We start from the raw sequence: 25101 nt of genomic DNA on the forward strand, positions 1-25101 counted from the left end.
ATCACTTTTTATGCCTTACCATAATATAATGTTTTTATGCCTTATTATAGTATGAAGTTTTTATGCCTTACTACACTATGATATTTTTTTATCACTTTTTATGCTTTACCATACTATAATGTTTTTATGCCTTATTATAGTATGAAGTTTTTATGCTTTACTTTACTACGACATTTTTATCACTTTTTATGCCTTACCATACTATAATGTTTTTATGCCTTACTACACTATGACATTTTTATGCCTTACTTTACAATGAAGTTTTTATCACTTTTTATGTCTTACTATACTATGACTTTTTATACCTTACCATATCATGACTTTTTTTTTTTACTTTTTATGCCTTACCATACTGTGTTTTTTGCCTTTTTATGGTATGAAGTTTTTATGCCTTACTTTACTATGACATTTTTATCACTTTTTATGCCTTACTATACTATGTTTTTATGCCTTATTATAGTATGAAGTTTTTATGCCTTACTATACTATGACATTCTTATCACTTTTTATGCCTTACTATACGATGACTTTTTGATGCCTTACCATACCATGACTTTTTTTTTAAAAACTTTTTATGCCTTACCATACTATTTTTTCATGCCTTATTATAGTATGACGTTTTTATGCCTTACTATACTATGACTTTCTATGCCTTACCATACTATAATGTTTTTATGCCTTACTTTACTATGAAGTTTTTATCACTTTGTATGTCTTACTATACTATGACTTTTTAATGCCTTACTATTCTATGACATTTTTATCACTTTTTATGCCTTAACATACTATAATGTTTTTATGCCTTACTACACTATGACATTTTTATGCCTTACTTTACTATGAAGTTTATATCACTTTTTATGCCTTACCATACTATAATGTTTTTATGCCTTATTATAGTATGAAGTTTTTATGCCTTACTATACTTTGACATTTTTATCACTTTTTATGCCTTACCATACTATAATGTTTTTATGCCTTACTTTACTATGAAGTTTTTATCACTTTGTATGTCTTACTATACTATTACTTTTTATACCTTACTATACTATGACTTTTTGATGCCTTACTATTCAATGACATTTTCATCACTTTTTATGCCTTACCATACTATAATGTTTTTATGCTTTATTATAGTATGAAGTTTTTATGCCTTACTTTACTATGACATTTTTATCACTTTTTATGCCTTACCATACTATAATGTTTTTATGCCTCATTAAAGTATGAATTTCTTATGCCTTACTATACTATGACTTTTTATACCTTACCATACCATGACTTTTTTTTTTACTTTTTATGCCTTACCATACTATAATGTTTTTATGCCCTATTATAGTATGAAGTTTTTATGCCTTACTATACTGTGACATTTGTATGCCTTACGATACAATGACTTTTTTATGCCTTACTGTATCATGACGTTTTTTATTCCTTACTATACTATGATGTTTTTCTGAAATTTTATGTCTTACTATAATGGTACAACAGCTTTAGAAGTGAAGCTAACATCAACCAGATTTTTTTTCTTTTGTCTCCAGGCAGAGAAATAGTTAGCTGGCTCACTCATTGCTTAGGATTTCATAACCGTGCAATATACTTACAAATATAAATATACGAATATAAACAAAGGAATTAGAATTCTTTAGGAATAGATAAACAATCGGATTTCACAACTGCAAGGTAGGGAGTCGTCATTGTATTCGTCATATTTGTGTATAACAGTGAAACAGTTACCATGGTCAAAATAGGTCGAAGAATACCAACACAGAGGATGCGGAGGATCTTAATAATTTTTTAAACTTAAACATATGTCTTTCTTTTATATTTACATATAAAATATGAACATATACCAACTGGCTTTGGGACTGATATATATTTATGCAACATATGTCTATAATACAAACAGATATATTAAAATACATGTTTCTATTAACTAGACATAGGCCAATATGTCAATATATATTGTTCCAATTTCTAACAGGTTTCATATGTACTTTTTACATATATCGGCCACACATAAAATAGCCAAAACATATGATTTTACTTCATATGTACATATATTTCATATATGGAAATTCAACACATATACATATATTACATTTGCGTATGGGCATTCTTGAATGTAAATTCAGATCTTATATGTTGATACACCGTTTGGTTGACAGCATTAAAAAGCCAATCTCTGGAAGGGTGGCGGGGTTGTTGCGTCCCTACCAATGTTGAGAACAAACCTACGCCCTTGATTGACTATTTGATGTGTTTGAAAGTTTAAAAAAAAATTCTATTAAGTGGACCTTGAAGCTATGTTTATGCTCAATTTCCATATTCATATCCTATTTAGCACACGAAGCAGCATGTTGTATAGCTAAAATAAGTCAGATTCACAGTGTCAAAGTGTACAACAGTTTTATTGATCAATGATCAACTCAGGCTTACATGATTACAAGTATACAAGAAATCACTGAAACTGTGACCAGCGAAGACACTTTCTCTCCTCCCCTCCTCTACCTTTCACACCAAGGCTAAAGTAAGTAGCGACCAGATCTGCATTGAAATGAAAGCAAAATAGTTCCGAACATCTGTAAAAATCTAATTTAGCTTAAATGTCTAAATTTGGTGTGAGTGTACATGATCTCATTAACTAAAAAACTACCCTCCCAGGCATATTTAGTCATTTTTCATATGTTCAACCCAATGTGGGTCCTCAGACATAATTTAGGAACACTGGATTTCACTTTAGCTCAACGGCACTTTGCCTCTGGGAGTTTTGAGGTTAATTACACCTAGTCCGCCTCTTGCCTTCTGTGAGTCGATCAAGTGCTACACTCATAAAGTGTTAATCTGTGGTTACGTTTATTCTAACCAGCTGAAGACAGATCTGAGAGAGGGAGGAGGGAGACAGAGAGAGGGGAGAAATACACATTATTGCAGTCTTTCCTAACTTTTCATCCGCACATATGGCACTCATTGAAACACACTCACATATACACAATAACAGACACATACATGCACACGAACTGTCTCCTCCTCTCTGCCTGTCTCTGTTATGTAGGCCAGGGTGAGTCATTCTCATGGGCACATGTCCAGGCTCGGCACTATCTTTTACTTTACACAACTGTATAACCGTTGAGTGGCTCTGAATACAGCTCTATCATGGCACTAATATAAAACTCAGTAAATCTATAGATCTGTCATTCTCTTTAAATTCTGCACTTATTAAAAGGTGTTTTGTAAAGGCTGGTTTCACAAGACCGAACTGTGCGACAACTACAGTAAACAAGGAGTGAGAAAATGTGTTATTGCACCTGCATCCATACATGTTGATATGTGCACTTTTTCTTGGTCTAGAACAGAAATGTTGAATCAAGAGACGAACACTCTGTCTGCTAAGAACTGGAAAATTATTAATGCTACGCAGCCAAGGCAATTCACTAGCTGGTTTTAAAATGCAGTGGATAATAAATTTTAACCAGCTACAAAACCAGGTGAAGGTTGCTTTCACACCTGGAGTTTACTTCAGTTGGTTTAGATCCATTGCTCCTTTTTAGTTCTGCTGTGTTTTCAAGTTCACACTGTTTACAAATGAGCCAAGAACTGTGAGCATGAAGTCATTCATTGGCCAGTTTTGGTGACGTCATAAGACCAGACTACCACCAGAACAAATGCATCTAACAAAACACAACCAAATGTGTCAGGTGTGAAAGCCCCTAAAATCTGAAAACATGCTTAGCCAAAGTCTCAGCGGATCCAGACTGAAGTTGAGGTTTAGAGTCAAATCAAAATACACATAGCTCAGAGGTTGTAACTGCATTAATCTATTGCCTTGACTATCGCCAAAGACACACTGCCTAGGTTGCGTGGCGGCTGCATCGCTGACTGCTGCAGCTTGCATGAGTGTGTGTCCACATCGCCAGTGTGTCTGCAGCAGCACTGCTACTGCCAGCGCTCTCTCTCTACATTGAGTTTGCCTTGAATAATGGCCATCAATAACTGAATATTTGCTTTCTTTTCATTAAAAACCTTATCGACCTCATTCACCATCGTTCAGAGCAAGACAGAGAGCACACTGGAAAAAAAATACTGCCCTTTACCTATTAAAATACTGACATAATATAATTTTAGCTACATTGGGTTTCTGCTTTGACTATACAGTACATGTGACCTCCACTGTCTTCTACTCAAATCACTTACAGCAGTCAACAGTAGGTCACTTGCTGAGGTGTCTGAGCAAGAAACTGGTTGCTCAACAGCTGCAGGGCTGCTGACCTTTGACCTCTAACCACAATATGGAAGCAAGAGGGAAGAGATTTTCTGGGTAGGACTCAATGAAGTCCAACTCAAAAAAGCACTGTTCACATGAATTTCAGCATAAAACAGCTGCTACTTAATTTGCATAAAATGAAAGCTGCATTCTGGGAGTTCTCTCAGGAGTGTATTGGCTTTTGAAAAGTCACATAACATAAACATTTGGAGTGATTGTGGCATCAGTACATGTTTACGAAACCAGCCCTTACATTATTTGAACAGTTTACTGTACATTAGGCATCATCAGTACAGTTCTTAAATGGCAGGTGTATCTGCAGGAAGCAGGCAGGACCATCTACAGTTTGAAAAACTCTAACAACCATAATCCTCTCTGCTTCCTGCTCTGATTACAGGAGTGCAGCGCCCATTCAATCTCTTTTATGGCGCAGTGTGTTGCAACCGTTAAGGCAGCTCGTCTTAATTTGCCCTGTAATGCGCTGGGTCACCGAGGTCACCAAGGAGTGTGACATGGAGCTGACCCACGATCCTGACGATCGGGTCAACGTGTCGGAGTGTTTGTTTGGAGTTTTAAAAGCAACACTTAGTAAAACAGTTCAAATGCAGCTTGACTGTGGAGTGGTGGTTGTTATTGGTCTGTGGCCGTTAAATCACAATCAAAGAAACAGGTGGGGAAGAGGAAATGATGTGGAAAGGTTAATGAGATGCGAAGTCATCTGGACTCAACTGCAGAGCAAACTGTTCATTTAGCATGTCCACACCTAAGAGAGGGAGATAGAAAGATTAATTTAGCAGATCCAACAAAGTTGCAATACAATACATTACAATAAAGCAATTATATGCAGCTGCAGGTTAGGATAGGAAAGATCAGGAAGTATTCCTAATGACCTATAAGAATAGTTATAAAAGCTTGTTCCAAGTGCTTTTATTCTGAAAGCCTTTTTATGATGCCGGTCTACAACTTTTACGAGGATCTGTTTGATGCTTCTTTCTTTACGGGGGAGGATTAGGGCCACGAGAAGCGTTAGAACATTTTACATGTGGCCCTAATCCTCCGTATTTCTTGGCCGTGTCCCATTTCAAAAAATAACAATGGTTAAAATTTGAACAGTAGAGAAAAAGGCTGCTGGATGGATAATGAGGAGAACAACATCTGCAGAGGCACAGACAGATACAGATGTGCAGCAGGTGGCGTAGCTGACTGAGGATGATATGTTGTACCTTGACGGTGCTGTCAACAGCTCCGGAGAAGAGGCGGCCTCTGGAAACGGCCAGAGCTGTTACACTACCCTGGTGTCTCAGCAGGGTCTGGGTACAGATCATGTTGTCCATGCTCCACACCTGCAAATAAACACAAAAACAACATTTTAAAGCTTTTATTTTAAGCAGAATATGCAAAAGTGTTTTACACACAAATTTAACTTCTTCTTTCTCCTCTGAAGATTGTGTAATTTCAGCTCAGCCAAGACAATGAATTAGTGAAGTCGGACTATTCTTTGAATACTTACTTTCTTATTTAAAACAGATAATGCGCACACACACACACACACAACACACACACACACAGAAATTGATATACAGTCTGTCCTCACCCTGAGGGAACGGTCGTAGGAGGCGCTGAACACTTTGGTCTGGTCAGGGGTGGAGATGACAGCGAGAGCGTAAACTGTCCCCACATGACCTGTAAGGGTCCGCACCTGCTCTTTAGACTCAATGTCCCATACCTAGAGAGGAGAGAGGTGCACCTTCTTCATCATCATCATCATCATCATCATCATCATCATCATCATCATCATCATCATCATCATCATCATCACATCACAGTAGTTTGGCTAGTATTTAGGTAGATACTTTATTGTCATCAGGACACAACAAAACTTCTGTTCTGTCTGGCAGAACTCCGCTCCTTATAGTCATAATAAACAAACATTATAAATATACATGAAATATAAATGTGCATGAGACTTTAAAAATTGTCTGCAGCCTTTACATTGGATATAAAATAATAAACTTGATTTTCATTGAGATGTAAATGTAAAATGAAGGTGAAAAACAGTCTGTGTGTCTGTGCAGGAGTGTACGTGTGCTTGTGTCTGTCTCCCTTACATGGATTAGGTTTTCATAAGTGCCACAGACGATGTGGTGGTTGGTGACAGCAATGGAGTAGACGCTGCCCCCGCTGGTCTGTAGGACGTGAACACACTCCAGAGAGCGGATGTCCCAGATCTGCCAGGGAGGGAGAAAGAGGGAGTCAGAGAGGATGCTGGGTAAAAAATAAGTGAAAGTGAAAGAGGAATGATGAAAAAGATGTGACGGTGAGTGAGTGTCCTGGACAGGGATAGATAAACAGACATTGTCAGCAGATCAACAGATTACAGGGGCTGCTATTAAACACTGCCAACTATTTTAGGCATTCAAACACTGGTCCGACTTTTTAAACATTAAAAAATAAAAAAACTAATGGAAGTTCATCTCTTGCATTTTAAAAAAGAAATGAGTGCAAAAAATATTTTCTGTTCAAACACTGACTTTACATATTTAGGTCTTCTAGGAACTTTGTAGGTGTCAGTTACATAATTATGTATCAAGTGTTTTTCACTGAATATTTGCAGCATTTGTCAAGGCAATTTCTGAAGCTAAACATTTGCTAAATGACTTCTCCAGCTAAGTATTGGCTGGAGACCGACTTCTCCACTTATAGGCATCATAAAAAAACAAGCAGTCTACTTTATCTTTGATTTCATCTCCCTTTACTCATTCTTCATTCTCTCACAGATGTCCCCCATTCCCACAACCAGTCGCTCTCTCTTTGCTCTCTGTTCTGTTCCTCTCTTCATCTCTCTCCAGCGTCCCTGAGGTATTCATTAGTGACCAACTCCAGCAAGACAGCGGGACACACACACACACACACACACACACACACACAGTACACACAGTGCAATCAGAATACTTTCAACAATGAGGCAGTGAATGAAGATGACAGTAAGACACAGACACAAAGTCCTTTTTGTATAGAGAATACAGAAACCAATTACTGGCCACAATATATCCAAATGGCTTTAACACACACACACACACACACACACACACACACACACAGTGACTGCAACAGTTTCTATACTCCAGCTAATTAGCACCCTGAGTGTGCTCAACACTGACAACAACATATCAGCTAAAACCTTGACCAAGCTCCACATTGTAACACACACACACACACACACACACACACACACACACACACACACACACACACACACACACACACACAGAGTAACGTATTTAAACGCATGTAGTACTCTATCTGTGCTAATTACTCTCGTCAATAATGTGGAGCTGTATTTCTGGTCACTTGGGCAACTCTACATAACCACAGGGCCAGTATGCACTTCCTCCTCCAGCTTTTTATTTTGATACTCCAAAATTCACAACCACCATCCTTCCACTCAAGTCTGTCTCTGGCAGACGGATCTACAGGACCTGCCAAGCATAACACTGTCAAATCTTTTTTCTGCTGCCCCTCCTGATGAAATTAAAACTTGATTAACTTCATCTAGAACACTTAAAATCAGTTCAAGTCATTGCCTCATCAAAGTATTCATTGCAGGCATTTTATTTAATTCAGTTTACTAAGCCCCACCCTCCTCAGTTACTATTGCTACGCCTGACAAGCTTCGCATTTTAGCACAACACATTCTGAGTTTACAGAGATAACAGTGGCCGATTTACCAGATATTCTGAGTAATTGCTCAAACAGCAGGTCTTCAGTGGCTGACAGTGGCTTTTCTACTGTTTAATTTTTTTAAATTCATTTTAAAACAAGAAGCTTTAAAGGTCTTAAATATGCACTTGGCTGGATACATACATGTCACAATGCTAGGACTTTGAGGCCACAAAGCTGACAAAAGCACGCACTTCAAGATCCATGTAGAAGACAAATAGCACTGTTCTAGTATTGCAGTGTAGAGCTAGTTAGTTCCTGTATTACAGGCCATTATGAAAAGGATTCAAGGATGAAGAATAACAATGAGTTTCGTGACACAGGTTTGGCTGGAATTTCTGGAATGCAAAATTCCCCAAAACAAAAAAAAAAAATCAGGTCAGAGCTGTTATTGTTCCTCCAAACCTACTAGCACCTTGGCTCCTGCAGGGCGGATGTTCCAGTCCTGAACAGGTATACAATGTGATTAGCAAACGACACATGCCTGGCCTTTGGTAATAACACAAGGTTACTGCTGTGGGTTGAAGCAAACAAACACACAGTTTAATCCTCACTCTTTTCCTCCTGTTGCTTTTATAAAGGCCGAAAACATCTACAACCACACGCACACTGCTTCAACATGTGGAGAAAGCGTGGCAAGTCTTCCATGCTTAGTGACGATCGTGAAACTGACTAGACAATCAACCTGTGAATTTAAATTGTGTGTATGTACACCACTTCCATTTCCCCTTCACTCTCCAGCCCCTCCACCTACCTTGATGGTCTGATATGAGCCACTGTACAGGTGGTTCTGGGAGGCCACCAGTGCTCTAACCCAGTGATTCAGACCGGTCAGCTCCTTCTTCAGCTTCAGCTCTGTGCCAACGATGTCCCACACCTACACACACAAAAATGAAGATCAGTCAAACTGAAACTTTAGGGAAAAACAAACTTTACTGACTTCAAACTACGCAAGAGAATACCCATAAGAATAAAACACTTCATTTAAAAACTAACAGCTGCAGTTCTTGGGGAATTCCATCAGAGAAAGTTCATATTACAAAGGTTTTCTAGAAAACAATTTGCTTTTCACTGCCCTTTCACTTGACACATAAACTTAGTTGCAGTAAGTCATCACCATCAACAAACCACAACATAAACTGAAATGAGGCTACGTTTTAACTATTACACACTCATGAAAGTGCACGCACCCACTCGCTCTGTACATGGAGCTGAGCTGGGGCGGATACACACTGGTGAAAACAGTTAATTGCATGATGTCACTGAGCTGAAACAGAGAGCTGGTGGGAGACGGGAGGAGGAGGAGGAGGAGGGGGAAGAGTCAAGATGGGCAAGAGAGGAAAGTCCCTGTGTAAGAGCTCTGACATCATGTGCACAGCACCACAATCACCCCCTTCGTTTAGCTCGCTTGCTTTTAACCATGGTAACAAAGACGAGGCTATAGCCATCACTCCTTACTGTTTTCCCCTCCTCACTGAGTCACACTCTCAAAACTAATTTTGCAGGTCACTGCTGAGCAACTACAGTTACACTAATGTTTCTGAGCAACTCTCTATGTATTTACATCAAACAACACTTAAAAACACATTTTCTGGAAAGCTTACATTATTTAATTGACTATTATATTATACTTTTAAATCTTGTAGTAACTTTTTTGCCAATCTAGATACCACTTAAACCCCTCTAGTCAAAAAGCCAAACAATATTTTGGCTGCTGTTGACTTGACAAATGCTCTATACTTTTACAGAATCCATCCACTTCTCCATTTATCTGATACTGAGATTCTGATCCATGCATTCATCTCTGTCCTAAACCCACTTCAGATGTTTTGACCTAAAAAAAACTACAAGGGATAGAACTGCTCAGATCTTGGTTTCGGAGGATTTTCACTTTGTGGTCCCTATCTGTGGATCAGTTTTCCTACTTATGTATAAACAGCTCCTTCTTAGGAAACCTTGAAGGCCAGAGGCAAAACTCACTTCATGTCTTTGCCCTTTGTTGATTTTACACGCACAGTTTTCGATGGTTTATCTGTACTTATTTTTATTTGTTGTCTTACTTTTAATAATCTGTTTGTTGTTCTTTATGTTAATCATTCTGTTTACATTGCTGTAAAGGGTATAGATACATTTTCATATGATAATGCACTTTAAATAAATCTTGACAAGAGGAAAATAAACTGATGCCTCTGCAGAACGCTTTAAAAATGAGGGAACAACACAACATGCACTGGGTGATACATCATGTACGTAACTGTACCTTGATGGCCTTGAGGGAGCCGCTGAACAACATGTTGTGGGAGGAGACCAGTGTACATACAGGGTTGTCGTGGGCACGGATAGTATTGACTTTCTGCAGGGTCTGGATGTCCCATACCTACGTAAGATGCAAAGTGGCAGGACGTCAAAAAGACGGAAACAAAACTTTTCAAAAACCATTCAAGCGTGTTAGTGTTACTTTAAAAACAGGAAGCAGAGAAGTGAATGTTACTTACAATGATGGTGCAGTCTGCAGAGCCACTGTATAGCCTGTTTCTATGGAGACGAAAAAGACAATGATATGAAGCTTATGATCACAGTGTGTGTGTGCTTAGGTGCATGTGTGCATTTTATTACCCCTGGATACACAGAGCCAGTACGATGCCATCATGACCCTCAAGGGTTTTCTGACACTTGTAGGTGGTGCAGGTGTCCCAGACCTGAGGGGAAAGGAGGAAATTCATTAACATATTGCTAAAAATTACATTCCTGTTTGCGTGTGTGCATCTTTAGGCTGCAACCTGAAGCTATTTTTTCCACTTTCCGAAGGCCTTTTTATCAGCACATGCTAAATAATGTGTCTTCCCACATTTGAGTAAGTGTATATGGAAAACAACTCCATATTTTCATATTTCCAATACACGGCTGTGGGCAGAAGTTATCAGAATCTCTCTGGAGGTGGGCAGCGTAAGTCTGTGTTCAGACTCAAAATAGCACTGCTTCAAAAAACAAAACAAAAAAACAAACAGAGGCTGTATTGGTGTGGCCATGTTGCTACAGGTGCTGGTACTAGGGAGAAGACTGAATATAATCCAAGTCTAGTCTGAGTTTGACAGCCCTCTACCACATCCAAAATGTATCCATGAAATAATCAAGGAAAATGTGTTTTCAGTGGTGTTAATGGCAGTCTGAAAATGGCATTGTTCATTTCCCTTGAGTGTGATGCGTTGATGTTACCTTGATAGTCTTATCTGAGGATCCTGAGAAGAGCAGGTCTCCAGTGGAGTAGACACACAGACACCAGACGGGACCCTGGTGGCCAACAAACGTGCCCTTACACTTGAAGATCTGCTGGGGGTCGTATGCTACACACAGGCACAGAGATGGGAAAGTCTGGATATGCATTTCTCACTGGAAACTACACAAGCGAGGTGTATATAAAGAATAGAAAAGGGAACAGTTAGGTAGGTGAGGAATGGAGGAAGGAAGAGACAGATAGAGGTTGGTGGAGGAAAGTGAGTGGGAGTGAGGGAGAGGAACGGCCAGAGAAGGAAGTCAGAGCTACAATTGGCATTTCAGAATCAACTCTAACACTGAAATCACTCAAAACTTGACAGGGACCAGTTCTTGGGAAAGTTTTACCAAATGTCTTCCTGCACTGAGAAAGGTGAAGAGTAAAGGAGGGCAGACAGGCAGATACTTACAGCCCAGAATTCCCATGTTGAGCCTGGCGTTGATGTGGGACAATTCATCCTGCAGAGACACAGAAAATGAATATTAAGTATTTTATAAGCTGACTGCAAACTCCTGTCCTTTTATTCTGGCTTCCTAATTAAACTTTTATTCTCACTAATTTGTCTCTGCGTCTCTGAAAGGCGCACACACATACACACACACGCACTTACGTTAAGCATGGAGGCATCTCTACGAAATTCCATCAGGTCCTCGCTCAGTTTACTCTGGTTCTCATCCAACACATCTGAAAAACACACAGGCACAATAACTTTGAGGGAGGTAATTAAGGATGCACCAATCCAGCTTTTTCGCCACCTTTTTCTCCCCTGATACTAATCCCCATACCCAAACTCAGTGTGTGAGTGTCATATATACCAAGTATAGATTCAACATTAGTGCTCTTCGTGTATCATGTCTATACCTTCAGATTAGACTGAGTTATAACTCCAAGTGCCATTTTTAGCACAAATTGCAGCAATCAGGTTAAAGAACCTTTGTTTCCCATCATGAGCTGTGTGTCACAGCCACTGCTGCTGTTGATACACCGGCTCAATCAACAGATCAAAGTGTTAGTGTGTTAGTATAAAGAGCACAGTCAGGTCTAGTTAACTTGGCTAAATTAGTGAGTCCATGTGTCAAATCACAAACCCTGTTTAGTTGCTATTTCAACAATGAAAAACAAAAAAAAAAGTATAAAAAGAGAAAAGAAAAGAAAAACATTATTATATATAACCACTTAAAATGAGCTGCAGACATCACACCACCTGCTCCACCAACCTGTTCAGTGGAGCGGATCCTTCTAATCCAAATGTGTAAACATGTAAATAACTTCCCTAAAATGGTGTAAAGAAGAATCTCATCTTATAAGCAGGTGAAATAAATGATTTCATCATCTCCTGAATCTCACCAAATTTGAGTTCCAGGTTCTTCTCTAGCTGATCTAATTTCTCTGATAGTTTGCCCAACATGGAGCGCAGGAAGGCAATATCTTGGTCCTTCTGGGCCAGAGTCAGCTGCATCTCATGGAACCTAACAGGGTCAAAGGTCGGAGATCACACACAGATCGATCAGAGAAAATAACAAGTTAATTTCACTGAAGCGCTGAAATTGTTTAATAGACAGAAAGGATCCAGTTCAACCAATATTTGTACAATTGAATACTTAGCTCTTTAGATGAGAATATATAAGGTCTTAAATTTTTATTTCAATCAACAGTGTCAGGTCTGCTCACCTGTCATCGGTCTGCTGCAGAAACTCCTTCAATCCCTCAAATTTACACACCTCCAGGTGTGTTTCATACGTGTCTTGGTTACCGATGAACGTACAGCTGTCGTGGAGTAGAAGAGAGGCAGATGAGCGAGTGATGAAATATAAACAAGACTAGTTGAGTTGTATCTTATATAACATATAAGAAATGTAGGAATGTTAAATTATTTCTTAACGTGTGTGTTTGTAGGACTCACCCATATTTGGAGTGTGGACATTTGATGTGCTCACATTCTTTGAGGTGAGCCTCCAGGTTCATGGTGAGCAGCGGGGGGCAGGAGGGGTTGTTGGGACAGCGGACTGGCCTGTAGTCACAACTGGCCTCATGTTCTCTGTTGAGATACAGAGAGTTCAGGATGAAAAACACTAAGTAAGAGCACAGCAATTTGTTGCGCTGTTATACAGTAAGTCATATTACATTCACAGAGAAGCAGTAGAAATCCAACATCTTATCAAATCTTTATTCCTTACTTCCGTGTGGACAGTTTGATAGTGAACGGGCAGCCCAGTGGGTCCACCTCGTACGCTCCAGGCTTCCCGGCCACTGTGGCATTGGAGGCTGTAGCCCCTGCCGCACCACTGGCTGTGGCCCTGCAGCCGTATTTACAGTGGATGAACAGCTCTCCTATCTGCTCTGCTACTGCGATGTTGTTCACCACAACCGTCAGCTTAGCTGCATCCACTGGGCACTTGTCTGTGAGAAACACGAACATGACGGTAAGGTTATGATAAACAGCACTTTGAACTACAGTCCTAGCACTAATACATCTAGATGAAATATAACCATTGTTAATCTTATTAGTGCCATGTAAAATGTCCACCGTGAAATAGGTCTATTACACTTTAAGACTCACCTGAAGTCAAGGCACATCGTCTGCAGAAGGTGTGCTGAGGAAGGATTGAAAAACAGGTGTCGTGAAATTTTCAAGTCAACAATTTTCTTGTTCTCATTATAATAATAAGTTTAAGCACAAATGACTGTACTGAGTCTACTACTGCTACGCCTGTCAAGCTCTGCATTCTCATTAAAACACATGCAGTTTCTAATGACAACAGTGGCAGATTTACCTCTCGAATTCCTCAATCATGTTCTAAACAATGGCTCCTTGATTCCAGACATTGCTGGAGTGTAAACTTCACAAAATCCAATAAAAAGCAGCACATTTCTGGTAAAGTTAGCCTACAATCTGCTAAATGTGGATGTGCTTCAACATCAATGTGAATACAACATGTGTTATTCATGATGAGAGTTTTTTTATGCAGCCTATAACCCCACAAAATAATGTAGTATGAAGTGGCCCTGGCTTTGGATTACATTGGGTCACTACTTTGGGGAGTGAGCTACTTAGCTAGACATGCTAATGTTTGTAGTTTAAGTTCGAGCGGACAAATATACACTGTTTAACCCATTATTTGCACTTCTACAAAGATGTGTCATCAAACACATTCTTCCAAATACAATGCACATATGTGTGCAATTGCATTGAATAAAAAAAAACTTACCCCACATGTGGTGATGACAGGGTCCTTGAAGACGTTACAGCAGAGCTGGCAGCAGAGTTTTACTGACGGCTGTTCAGCAAACACCTGGGGTTCCTGCACACAAACACAAATGTGTTAATTTCTCAGCTTTTAGTTTCTGCTCCAAAACTATCTTGTAATTTCTGTCTTTATATGTTTAAATGTGTATGCATGTGTTCATAAATGTGAGTGTGACCACATGTTTTTGTTTACTGTCTTATACTGTATGTGGTAATGTGTACAGTATGTTTGTGCAGGGCATGATACCGTGTCTTCCTCCTCCTCATGCAGAGAAAAAGTGGAGCGCAGAGACATGTTGGACTCGGAATGGAGTGATCGAACTGAGATGGCCGAATCAGACCTCCTAGGAGTACCAATGGGAGGCTGAGGGAGGCGGTGGAAAGAAGAAAAGGTCATAGCCTATTCATACATCAATAGTACAATAGTATTTCCAGATATGTGGGCTCTTGTGCACAAGCTGTACAACAGGAATTCATTCCAGATGGTTTTTTTTTCACCCCAGGCAATTTTAAAATGATCAGCTTTGAGAGGCTTTATTATAAATGTTTGTGAGTTTTCGAATTTATTATGTTGGACTGCAAAAACATAACATGTAAAAATGTGGATGTATGTACCATTCCATCGTCATCATCGCGGGGGGAGTAGGTTAGAGTGCTGGAGGAGGAAGGAGTTCTTCTGTGCGATTTGTAGGTGCTGGACCCTTCTGCTGAAAACAGATTAAGACAAGTTCACAAGTAAGAAAACCAGACTAACACAAACAAAAAAGAGAAACAGAAACACAGAGGAAGAAAGAGCATTTTGAGAGGAGAAGTTTATCAAGTATGTCACCTTTAGCTCCTGCAGCCACGGCTGAGAAGGTTGGGCCAAATGAGGCCTCCATCCTGCTCTGCAGTGAAGAAATGAGGGCAGATGGATAGATAGACGGTCAACTATCAACTATCTTAAACAAAAAGAGTAATTATAACAGGAATCCATCACACAACACAAGTACTGTCTGGGTATTTAATTAAAATCTCTCTCCATGCTACAGTCTCACCACGCTGCTGGAGTCTGCCGGGGGAGTGGAAGGGCTGCTGGGGATGGCTGCTGTGGAGATGTTTTACCACTGCTTATAACCCGAAGCACACACACATCCACGAGGAAACACTTGCAGCTAGCTGGACTGCTAGGCCTGGGAAGAGGACAAAGAGGCGTGCAGAGAGGTGAAGAGGAATGAAGGGCATTAGTGAAGAACAGAGTGGGAGAGACATGTTGTGACACAAAATAATCATAACACTTGTGATATTCTGAGCAACACTGCAGTAGCCTGGCTGAAAACAGGATAAATACATAATGCTGGACATAAGTTGCCTTTATGTTTTAACAGAGACAGAGAAAAACACACACCCACTCTTGGCCCAAAAATCATTTGCAAATGCCAGCGGCTACAATACAGCTTAAATCTACCTAAGACAAGAGGCAACGCAGTGAGAAATAAGTGAATCATGGAGCTTGTACAGTTGAGTTACTGTTGTTGAATGGAGGTTTGACCTACTTTACTGGCTTCAGGCGCAACAACACAATCAACCATAATGATTCCACAGAAATCGTTACAGCAGAGAAGACTGTTTTATGGGTTAGTTTCTCAACTGGATTGTTTTTTATAGTTTGTAGAAGTCTTAAGCAAAGTGAAAGTCCGAGCACAAATTCAATCAGCAATGGCTGAATACATTGAGTCATTGAGTCAGTAATTTACAGGTTACAATACAAAAAAAATTTCGAAGCAGGCTTGTCATAATATTGATTTTATTATGCTGTAGTGTTGCTTTATTTGTATAGTATAGAAAAGTATAATAGAAATGTAACATATTATACTGGGGATTAACTCATCTGATACCCAGGATTGGCATCTATGCGAAAAGATCCTGTGTATCGGATCTGACCTCATTCAGGGTTTTGGGTATCGGCCATGATGTGAGCAATCCACATTAAATACAGCTCCTTTTTTAATAATATTATAAAATTCCATGTTCTGGGTATCAATAAATCCCCGGCCCATGTTACCTCTGTGGATTCAGTCCACACGACAGGGATTTAGACACAGATGTTATAAAAACCGTACTCAAAGTAAAACATATGGATCGGAGCACCTCTAATATATACAAGTTCAAGCAAAATTCAAGGCACAGTTTCAGTCAGCAGCAACAGCTAAAAACAGGAAGTTAAGATTTGCAAAAATAGCCAGTTCTCATTTAAAATCCTGAATTGCAAATTATACATATCCTGTACATAAACTACACAGCAATACACTAATGCTTTTAGCTTCCTTGCTTAAGTTAGTTAGTAATCCTCCAGAGACATACACACAGCTGAAAAAATATGAAAAACACACAACAGCTGTCTGACTGAAGGCAGCACTGACCCCAAATCTTATCAACACTTCATGTGGAAACCTGTTAACGTGTCCAACATCTGCAAACACCCAGAGGAAGGCAGGGAGGCAGGGAGGCAGGGAAGCAGAGAGGCAGAGAGGAAGGGAACAAGGGAACAACACAAAGACGAAGTAAAACCAAAAACCAGTGACCCGGACAACTAGACACTGATGTAAACAGAAAGGCATGCGGGCTGTCAGCTCATCTGGTAACAGGCTGCACAATCTGCCAGTGAAACTATCCAGGACCTCTAATCCGCTCCAACCAGCGTCACTGTCTCTTTTCACAAGCCAGGAGATTCCCGTAAAGAGGAACCTCGACACCCAAGGGGGGCGGAACACACGAACCGAACCAAAGTTGAATAATGACAGCTAGGTGGCTAAATATTCAAACATACAACATATGACTTTCACAGTTCCACTTGTGTTTGTCACTTTCAACGACAGCATACAATGCAGTTTTTTTTTTAATCAACAGTCATCTTTTTAACAACCATGTATAACTGCGATAACTAGCAAGCTAAAGCGGCTTGTTTGCTAGCTTAAGTTAGCTAATGTTACATGTTCCATTAGCAATCACTGACGCTAACGGTCTTTGGCAAACTCTGCTAACCACCAACGGAAAGACTGCGTTATTTTGTGGTCAGTGAGGGGACTGTGTTGAAAATGGCATGTTTTTAATTTGTGTACTTACCATTATTTTTGTCACAGCACAGCACAGACGCTGCTGACGAAATCCCAAATCTTCCCTTCTCTCTGCCTCACATACACGCAGCTGAATTCCCGCAGTGTGTCGTGGGACATGTAGTAGAAGGCGTACTGATGTCCCTCGATGTGAACCCAGCTCTCCACTGTCGGACTACTTAACCCACAATCCACTTCGCGGGGCTGCTATTGGACTCGGTGCTGTCAGTATTCCGCAAACCAACTGCAAAGCTCAGTATTCCCAAATATATCCACATTTTCTCCGATACTGCGACGTTATTGGTTCTCGCCTGGACCGAGCCATCATGCGACGGCCACCACCATCACGTTTTACGGTGAACGCACGTGCATGGTGGTGTGATGTTGAGAGATACTAACGGGGAAATACTGGACCGTGCCGCAGCATGCATGGATGCAATTTCATTGTCACATCAAAACCATAAGACAAATGAAATCATAAGGTTTTTATGGCACATTAGCTTTCTATACATGAAGGTGATAGTAATAACATATATATATATATATATACATACACACACACACACACACACACACACACACATACAGTACATTACATATATATTTATATATATATATATATATATATATACAGTGCATTACATATATCATCCATTATGTATGTTGCCGTTTTCTCTTCAAAGAAAAGTCAAAAGACGACACAAGCATTATATATACATACATGCACATTTGCACATTGTAAATTAGGTGAACTTATGATAGAGTAGACAATACATGCACCACCTACTTGAACAACACAGGACAAATCAAAACTTGCATTGAAGGAGGTGGAGTTAATAATTCTTAATGTTTGTAAATGTAGTGCAAATGAGTGTGAAACTGTACAATGCGGGTTCAGAGGGCTAATGAAGGCTAGAGGAGAGTGTGCATGTCTGCAGGTTCATGGCAGGCTAGTAGTAAAAGCTATGAGTCACCCGGCCTCTTCAGGTAATGAATGATGCTCTCTGTCCTGAGTCACCAGCTGCAATACCTTTCATCAGGACTCAGTGTCAGCTCTAATAATTTTTAAGCTTTGCAGTCAAAGATCTTGCCTATAGTACACATTAGTGCAGTAAGAGATTAGGTCACTTTTTTAATGCCTTTGGTAGAATTGTTGAAGCTAAAGTTTAAGGTAGGGTACTGTTCAGTCTGCTTTAGATGTAGGACCTATCTAACTCATTTAGGTAATATCCTTCAAGTGAGTCCATGTCACACACAACTCTTCTTCAATTGCCTACAGGGGATGAGTTGTGTGAGGTGTTTTTCATTTTGAAGTAATTCAGTTTTGAATGATTACCTCATACTCTGATCTTTCTGTGTGGGGGACATGACTTGTCAAGTTGGGAAACATCTATTTCTTAAGTGCAGCTTGATGCAACAGTTTTCACACAAAGCATTTCACAGAGAGCAAATTTTGCAAGATAAAACAAAACGTAATCCCACGCTCCTTTTGCAAATGACAAAAAAAGTATACCAACGGTACTTATTATAGAACTTGCTGACGCCTTGTTTTCACCAGAGGAGGGCGCTGCTTATCCAGATGTAGTCAGAGCAATGGGCTTAAACAACCTCTTTATGACTGCATGTCTCTTTTTAAAAAAGGCTGAGGCTTAAAAATGATACAAATGCACAATTTTTATTCATAGTGGCTTAAAATCTATGATAATATATTAACTTGTTACCACAACAGATAATATGACAGGTCCAGGCATTTTCACAGAAAACTTACTGTGACTCTTGAATAGAACAGAGTCATTATGTTTTATTTAATAGTGACATCAGTGCTTTTCCTACTATGTCAAGTCAAAATATCTGCTGGGAAAAAGACGTAAATCCCATTTAAAGGCTGTGCACGTCCAAAGCAAACCAGGTGATTTTAATTATTTTGACTGATTAAACCTTCTCACAGGACTGTGTGGATGTGACTGTGCCTGTTAAGGTGGGACAAATTACTTTTCTCAAGTAATGCATGGCACTGTTCAGCCTGATCCGAGGTCTAATCAAAGAGAATGATTGAAAACACCTGTGTGGATGTGTAGAGCCTTTAATACATACATTAATACATATACAGGTGTATACACACTGAGGTGTATAAAATAGTTCCTTCTGAAATGGAGCATAAGTACTAAGTAATATAAAATGGAAACACTTACATACGCTTGGGCAGATATTTGATAATTTTGAATATCACAATATAATATACAACATACCATATGCAACATATTTCATTATATGGAAAAAATAATATGGATTTTGTTTTTGCCCAGTTGCTGAGTCTGAACCTCATTTCATTGCTTTGTTTACTGTACATAGTATCTTGGTATGTGGCAAATAAATCTCTGAACTGCTGTTTAGTGGCAGCAACTTATACCTGAAACATTAAATGCAATAATATAATTATATTGTAAACCCCCCACCATTGGATATCACCCAAGCAATTATCTCAACATTTTGCTAAATACAGCACTTGAGTAAAGGTACTGACTAAAATAATACATTTTAAATTAATGCTTTTTAATATAAAGTTAAATTTGTCTATTGTTATACAAAATGTTTCACAACCTTTACCCAGGATGACATTACATATTTAGAGTGTCGTAAATGATGGGTTATCAGTAGAAAGTTTAACCTCTGTTAACTCTCACAGCAGTGTGATATGACGCGATATGCAGGGAAGACAGACGCTGCTGGACTCTGAAGGAGGAGAGTGGGTCTTTTATCACCACACATGGGGCCTCACTGCAGCCTGGATACAGTAGGTGCATGTGAATAGATGCCCACATGTACAGAGAGAGGGAGCTGTAAATAGAAAGACAGAGACCAGGCCTGAATGCCGTAATGCAGCCATGAATAAGAGATGATTTGAATGCAGCTTTGTTGAAGTGTGCACACACACATGCGTATGCCAAATACACACACACACACACACACACACACACACACACAGCTCCATTAGAGGAAGCCCAGGCCATTAGTAGTTTTATCTTCTTTGTGTGAGACAGCACTGAAAAGACTCTCCTCTCCATCACCCCCAGCTCACGCACACACACACACACACACACACACACACACACACACACACACACACACACACAAACTACCAGCTTCCACAGCGACACACACGTGTGCAGACAGCCCCCCTCTGTCTCCCTGATGCAGATGTTTTGGACGGGTTGATACACTGTTTTAATGGTGATCACAACAGCGGAGAAGCACGGAGTGATTCAGCTTCATTCTTCATTTTCAAAAAGCTGTCTCTCCTTTTCATGCTGATAAGACGCCTCAAACAGCTGACAGAGGGTACAAAATATCTTTGCCAGTCTCTCTGAATGTAATGCAATTACAAAAGGTTTCATTGTGTCACGTCGTTTCAGTCTTCATTCACAAAACATTTGCACTCCTGTGCAGATGACCGTGCATGTAGCAGCTGACAGTGTGCACAAAGCTCTCCCACATGAGCTCGCTTCCAATGTGACATTAAAATGTTTCACTGAGTCATGGTGACAGTTATTTTATAGTAATCAGAAACAGCTGCCTGCATAGATTCTGTCTCTCCCACACACAAACACAAACATACAGCACATAAACAAGTGAGCCAGTGAGTGAAGGTAATGGTAAAGGGTTTTGATGTATCCTCAGTTCTTGTAAACAGTAGGTTGGCAAAGGTTCTCTTTATGTGAACTTGGCACCGAAAACTTTGCCCTCTGCAGCTGTTAATCCCGAAAGAGGCAAGATGTGCAAAAAGCTGATCTGTAGAATCTGAAAGACAAACGCTCCTTTGAGTTGTAGCTGAGTAGTTTTTAAGTGGAGGTCAGATTCAAAGACCTGCATTTCTAATGTCATTTTTAACATTATGTATCCTTATAAAATCAGTTTGTACGTATCGTACCGAGCGCAAACTCAGTGACACCTGTACACATAGCAACCGAGCATGTGCATGTGTTTGTGTGCACATTACAGTGTATGCACTGTGTTTGTCCTATATGTTACACTCCATATCTGACGGTGCAGAAATGCAGAAAAAATAAAGAGAAACTTGCCATTAAACCGCAAAAACTTGTTTTCAAATATAAAATTGTTGTTGATAACATTAAGTATGCATGACTAAAAAAAAAAAGGCAAAGTTAAATTGCAGCAAAAACATCCTTGAGAATAATTTATTAGGACTTAAACACTCAAAAAGCAGCTGACCTGTGTATTTCGACTGTGTGGGTGTGTTTTGTTCAGATTGACATTGACCTGGCAACATAAGCAACATTTGTATAATCATACCTGTTTTAAGAGTCTTAATCACAAAATGGGGCTGTAACAGACAGGATTATCACCAGAATAATTCACAAGTCGCTTGAATATCGCCTCTAATTGAAAGTGGATTTTTTTTTTAACTGTCTGGAAATCTCAGCGTGCAGGACATTTTCAAACTGAGACCCAAGAGCAAACAAAATTTTGGCATTTGAATCTACTCTTCTACTTTTTCCAGAAAATAATAGACTCACCAACAATAGCTTAACCTTTTTATCTTCCCTGCCACTAAAATTGAATGCAACAAAACACACATTCATATAATTGTTTATATTCACAGCATGCACTGTGAATGCAACACAGAAACACACCTTACACATTTGTATTTCTCAAAATGCTACGCAACAGTATACTACGTTATACAGTATGTATGCTTCTCAATATATCTGAGTTGTATTTCTTTGCATGGTGTGAGCTTTAATTTACCTTTGCCAACATTGTGTTATTTAGGGCGCAGCAGAAACAAGCTATAAACACATCACTTATTATATACACCTTTCAAGTTGGTGCAGCAATCATGTTTGCAAACTCTTTTCTATTCACACATCAAGCAGATAATGAGCAACACTAGCATTCATTTAAAGTCTTGTACAAAATCACATTCACTTCACAGCGCGCTACATTTTCCCTCTGCCATCTTGTTTGAGCGTTTATATTTATCTACTGTACAGTGGCCTCAAAATTCCACAACGGAGCACAAAAAGTAGTGCCCACGGCATGTACACTTCTTTCTGCAAACAATCCCAAAGAGCAATGTGCCGCATTTTATATATTAGAAAATTACTGTCATGCATCTCTACAGCTGTCATTGACAACAGAGAATGATCAATGGGAAGTTTCCCAAATCTCAATTTACTGCTCACTACTTAGTAAACTACAGTGTTTAGTGGATGAATAAACAAGAGCCCCTTTCAGACACAGCCTTTGTCAGATGTTTGGTGCTGGCGTAGGTATTTCCGTACAGTTTATCTTTTAAGCTTTCTTTTTGCAAAACCAATGCTATAAGGGAATAAAACCATAAAGTTGCAGAATGTAAAACCACCACAATGAGTGTAAAGATGCTAAAATGCTCCATAGAGCCGAGGGAAAATGCCGAGTTGGAGACAGTGCTCTGTGGGTTTGTCACTGTGATTGACTCCTTTCATGAACAAGTGTTTGATCCATTGTTGATGTAAAATATTAATTTGAGCCACTCTAAACTGTAAATTTGCACCTTAGGAAAGATACACAGACTGTGGTTCAGCTTTATGAAATATATAAATATATTGTAACAGCTAGTATAAGTAAAATAAGATTGTACAATAAAAGCTAATTGAACCATATTTGAAAATGTAATACATACATGCTTCCCAAACTTGTGCATGACTCTGCCACCGAGCAGATGGAAAACAAGGAATATACACAATCGACAAGGCACCAAACACACACACTTATATGTACACACTTGACCTGGATAGAGACAACAGGGTGGCAATTCTCCCCATTGACTGGGTCCATTAGAGGCCAAAGTGCAGCTGAGCCACATGCTGTACAGCCACAAAGAGACACACAGTGGATTACAGAGAGACAGCCAGGCACACATAATGGTGGAGTGGGTGGGGGCGAGTCTGGGTTGGGGGTGGAGGATGGGAGTGAGGGAAAAAAACAGAGTGGGATTTAGTCTATTTTCATGAAGTTTCCATTTTTATATTGTAAACATATTAACAGCTTGGTATTATGCGTCGTTCTCATTTAATTCCATTAATTGTTCACTCAGAGTCTATTCATAGTGAGACGGGCCAACACACAGATTTGTCTGACATTTTTCTCATCAAAGTAAGACATTTTTTATTCATTCGCTGAGATGAAAACTTTTCTGAATGATGGCAGACAGGGGCTGAGGTCAGGGGAGTTCAATGTTTTAGTGCAGAGAGGGAAGATGAGACGGGCTTTAAGAGGGAATCGAATATTCCCCTTACGGACCGTGATGTGGACGAGTGGATGTTTTTAGAAACAGAACAAGAAACACCCAGGCAATCCTCTCTCTGTTTCAGTAATCTACTAGTCCAAATTACCCCTTCCATCATTTCTTCTCTCTTTTCCACCCGTTTCTCAGTTCCTTCTTTTTTTTTTTCCAATAATGTAAAGCTGAGGTTTCTAATCTGAGCTTCCATCTGAGATGTGTGTTATGAATTAATGATCAGTGCTGAGTAAGACCCTGTCTCTAAGTGCTGCTCGTGCTCACATCACCACCACTGCTGCCCCATCTGTGTGTGTGTGCGTGTGTGTATGTAGGTGTGTGTGTGTGCGTGCATGTGTGTTTCCAGTTTTAAATATGCTCCACCTTTTTGCACGCGAGCAGAGGCGATCAACCCCTTCACCGACAATTACTGACAGTTAAATCTCAGATATAACCTTTTCCTTTTAGTCATATTAGCAAGAGACAGTTTGAAGAAGCAGATGGATATAGGAGAATTTTTTTCCCTTTTCCATCTGAATCTGCTGCAGATCATACAATAATGAAAAAAACAATAATAATACAGCATCCATATTGACAGGGAAAGTGAAATTTCACCTTGATTTTCCCTGATACGATCCAGTGGAAAACCTTGATTCTCACATTTTTTCTCAGTTGCTTAAAGGAGCAATTTGTAATTTTTGCAATTGCTACATAGCCAGCGTTAGCATTAGCAGCTGTTTACTTAACCATAGAGCAAATGTAGTGTGTTCAGCATCAAACTTCATTCCTTTACTCGACAGGAGCTGTCAGGGCTGGAAAGCAACGGGCAATATTAACTCTCTTTTCTATCGCATCTTCTCTTCTACTGAAGTTAGCATGCTAACCAGCTAGCCCAGGCGCGTCTTGTCACTTCCAATAGCATCTCATTGTAGCCTCTAATCTGCCCCAAAGACGTAATGCTGCTCAGACGGCGTATTATAACCTTTGAATTATAAAGACTGTAGCAGCAGTGCGTTTTGCCCAACATGGTGTAGAAGTTTTTGTGAAATGATAGCTGAGGATTTGATGTCTGCTTACATAAGTGCCAAGTTGCAGTAAATACTGAGGAGGAACATGTTCAATTGTAAGATATTTGTAGCGTGATAAATATGCCACATTACTGAAAATAGTAAACATTTATGTTTGAACTGTTATTATGTTGAGTTGTAATATTGCGCAAAT

At 39.5% G+C, this 25101-nt stretch overlaps 1 protein-coding gene across 1 annotated transcript; it reads right to left on the minus strand.

The window, feature by feature from the left end:
- Positions 1–2395: 2395 nt before the first annotated feature.
- Positions 2396–17742, minus strand: traf7 (TNF receptor-associated factor 7). Its single transcript, XM_023416319.2, has 22 exons — positions 17611–17742; positions 15543–15677; positions 15335–15392; positions 15121–15212; positions 14753–14869; positions 14468–14560; positions 13819–13852; positions 13436–13658; positions 13162–13296; positions 12930–13025; positions 12606–12727; positions 11869–11942; positions 11668–11716; positions 11201–11328; positions 10601–10683; positions 10480–10519; positions 10245–10361; positions 8739–8861; positions 6373–6492; positions 5859–5990; positions 5488–5607; positions 2396–5027 (listed from the first exon to the last, which is right to left on the minus strand). The coding sequence occupies exons 3-22, from the start codon at positions 15384–15386 to the stop codon at positions 5013–5015; spliced, it is 1965 nt and encodes a 654-aa protein (XP_023272087.1). The 5' UTR covers positions 15387–15392; positions 15543–15677; positions 17611–17742; the 3' UTR covers positions 2396–5012.
- Positions 17743–25101: the final 7359 nt, after the last annotated feature.

Source organism: Seriola lalandi, unplaced genomic scaffold, assembly GCF_002814215.2.
Source record: "Seriola lalandi dorsalis isolate HSWRI2012SDOR001 ecotype SW California unplaced genomic scaffold, Sedor1 jcf7180002054563, whole genome shotgun sequence".
NCBI lineage: Eukaryota > Metazoa > Chordata > Actinopteri > Carangiformes > Carangidae > Seriola > Seriola lalandi.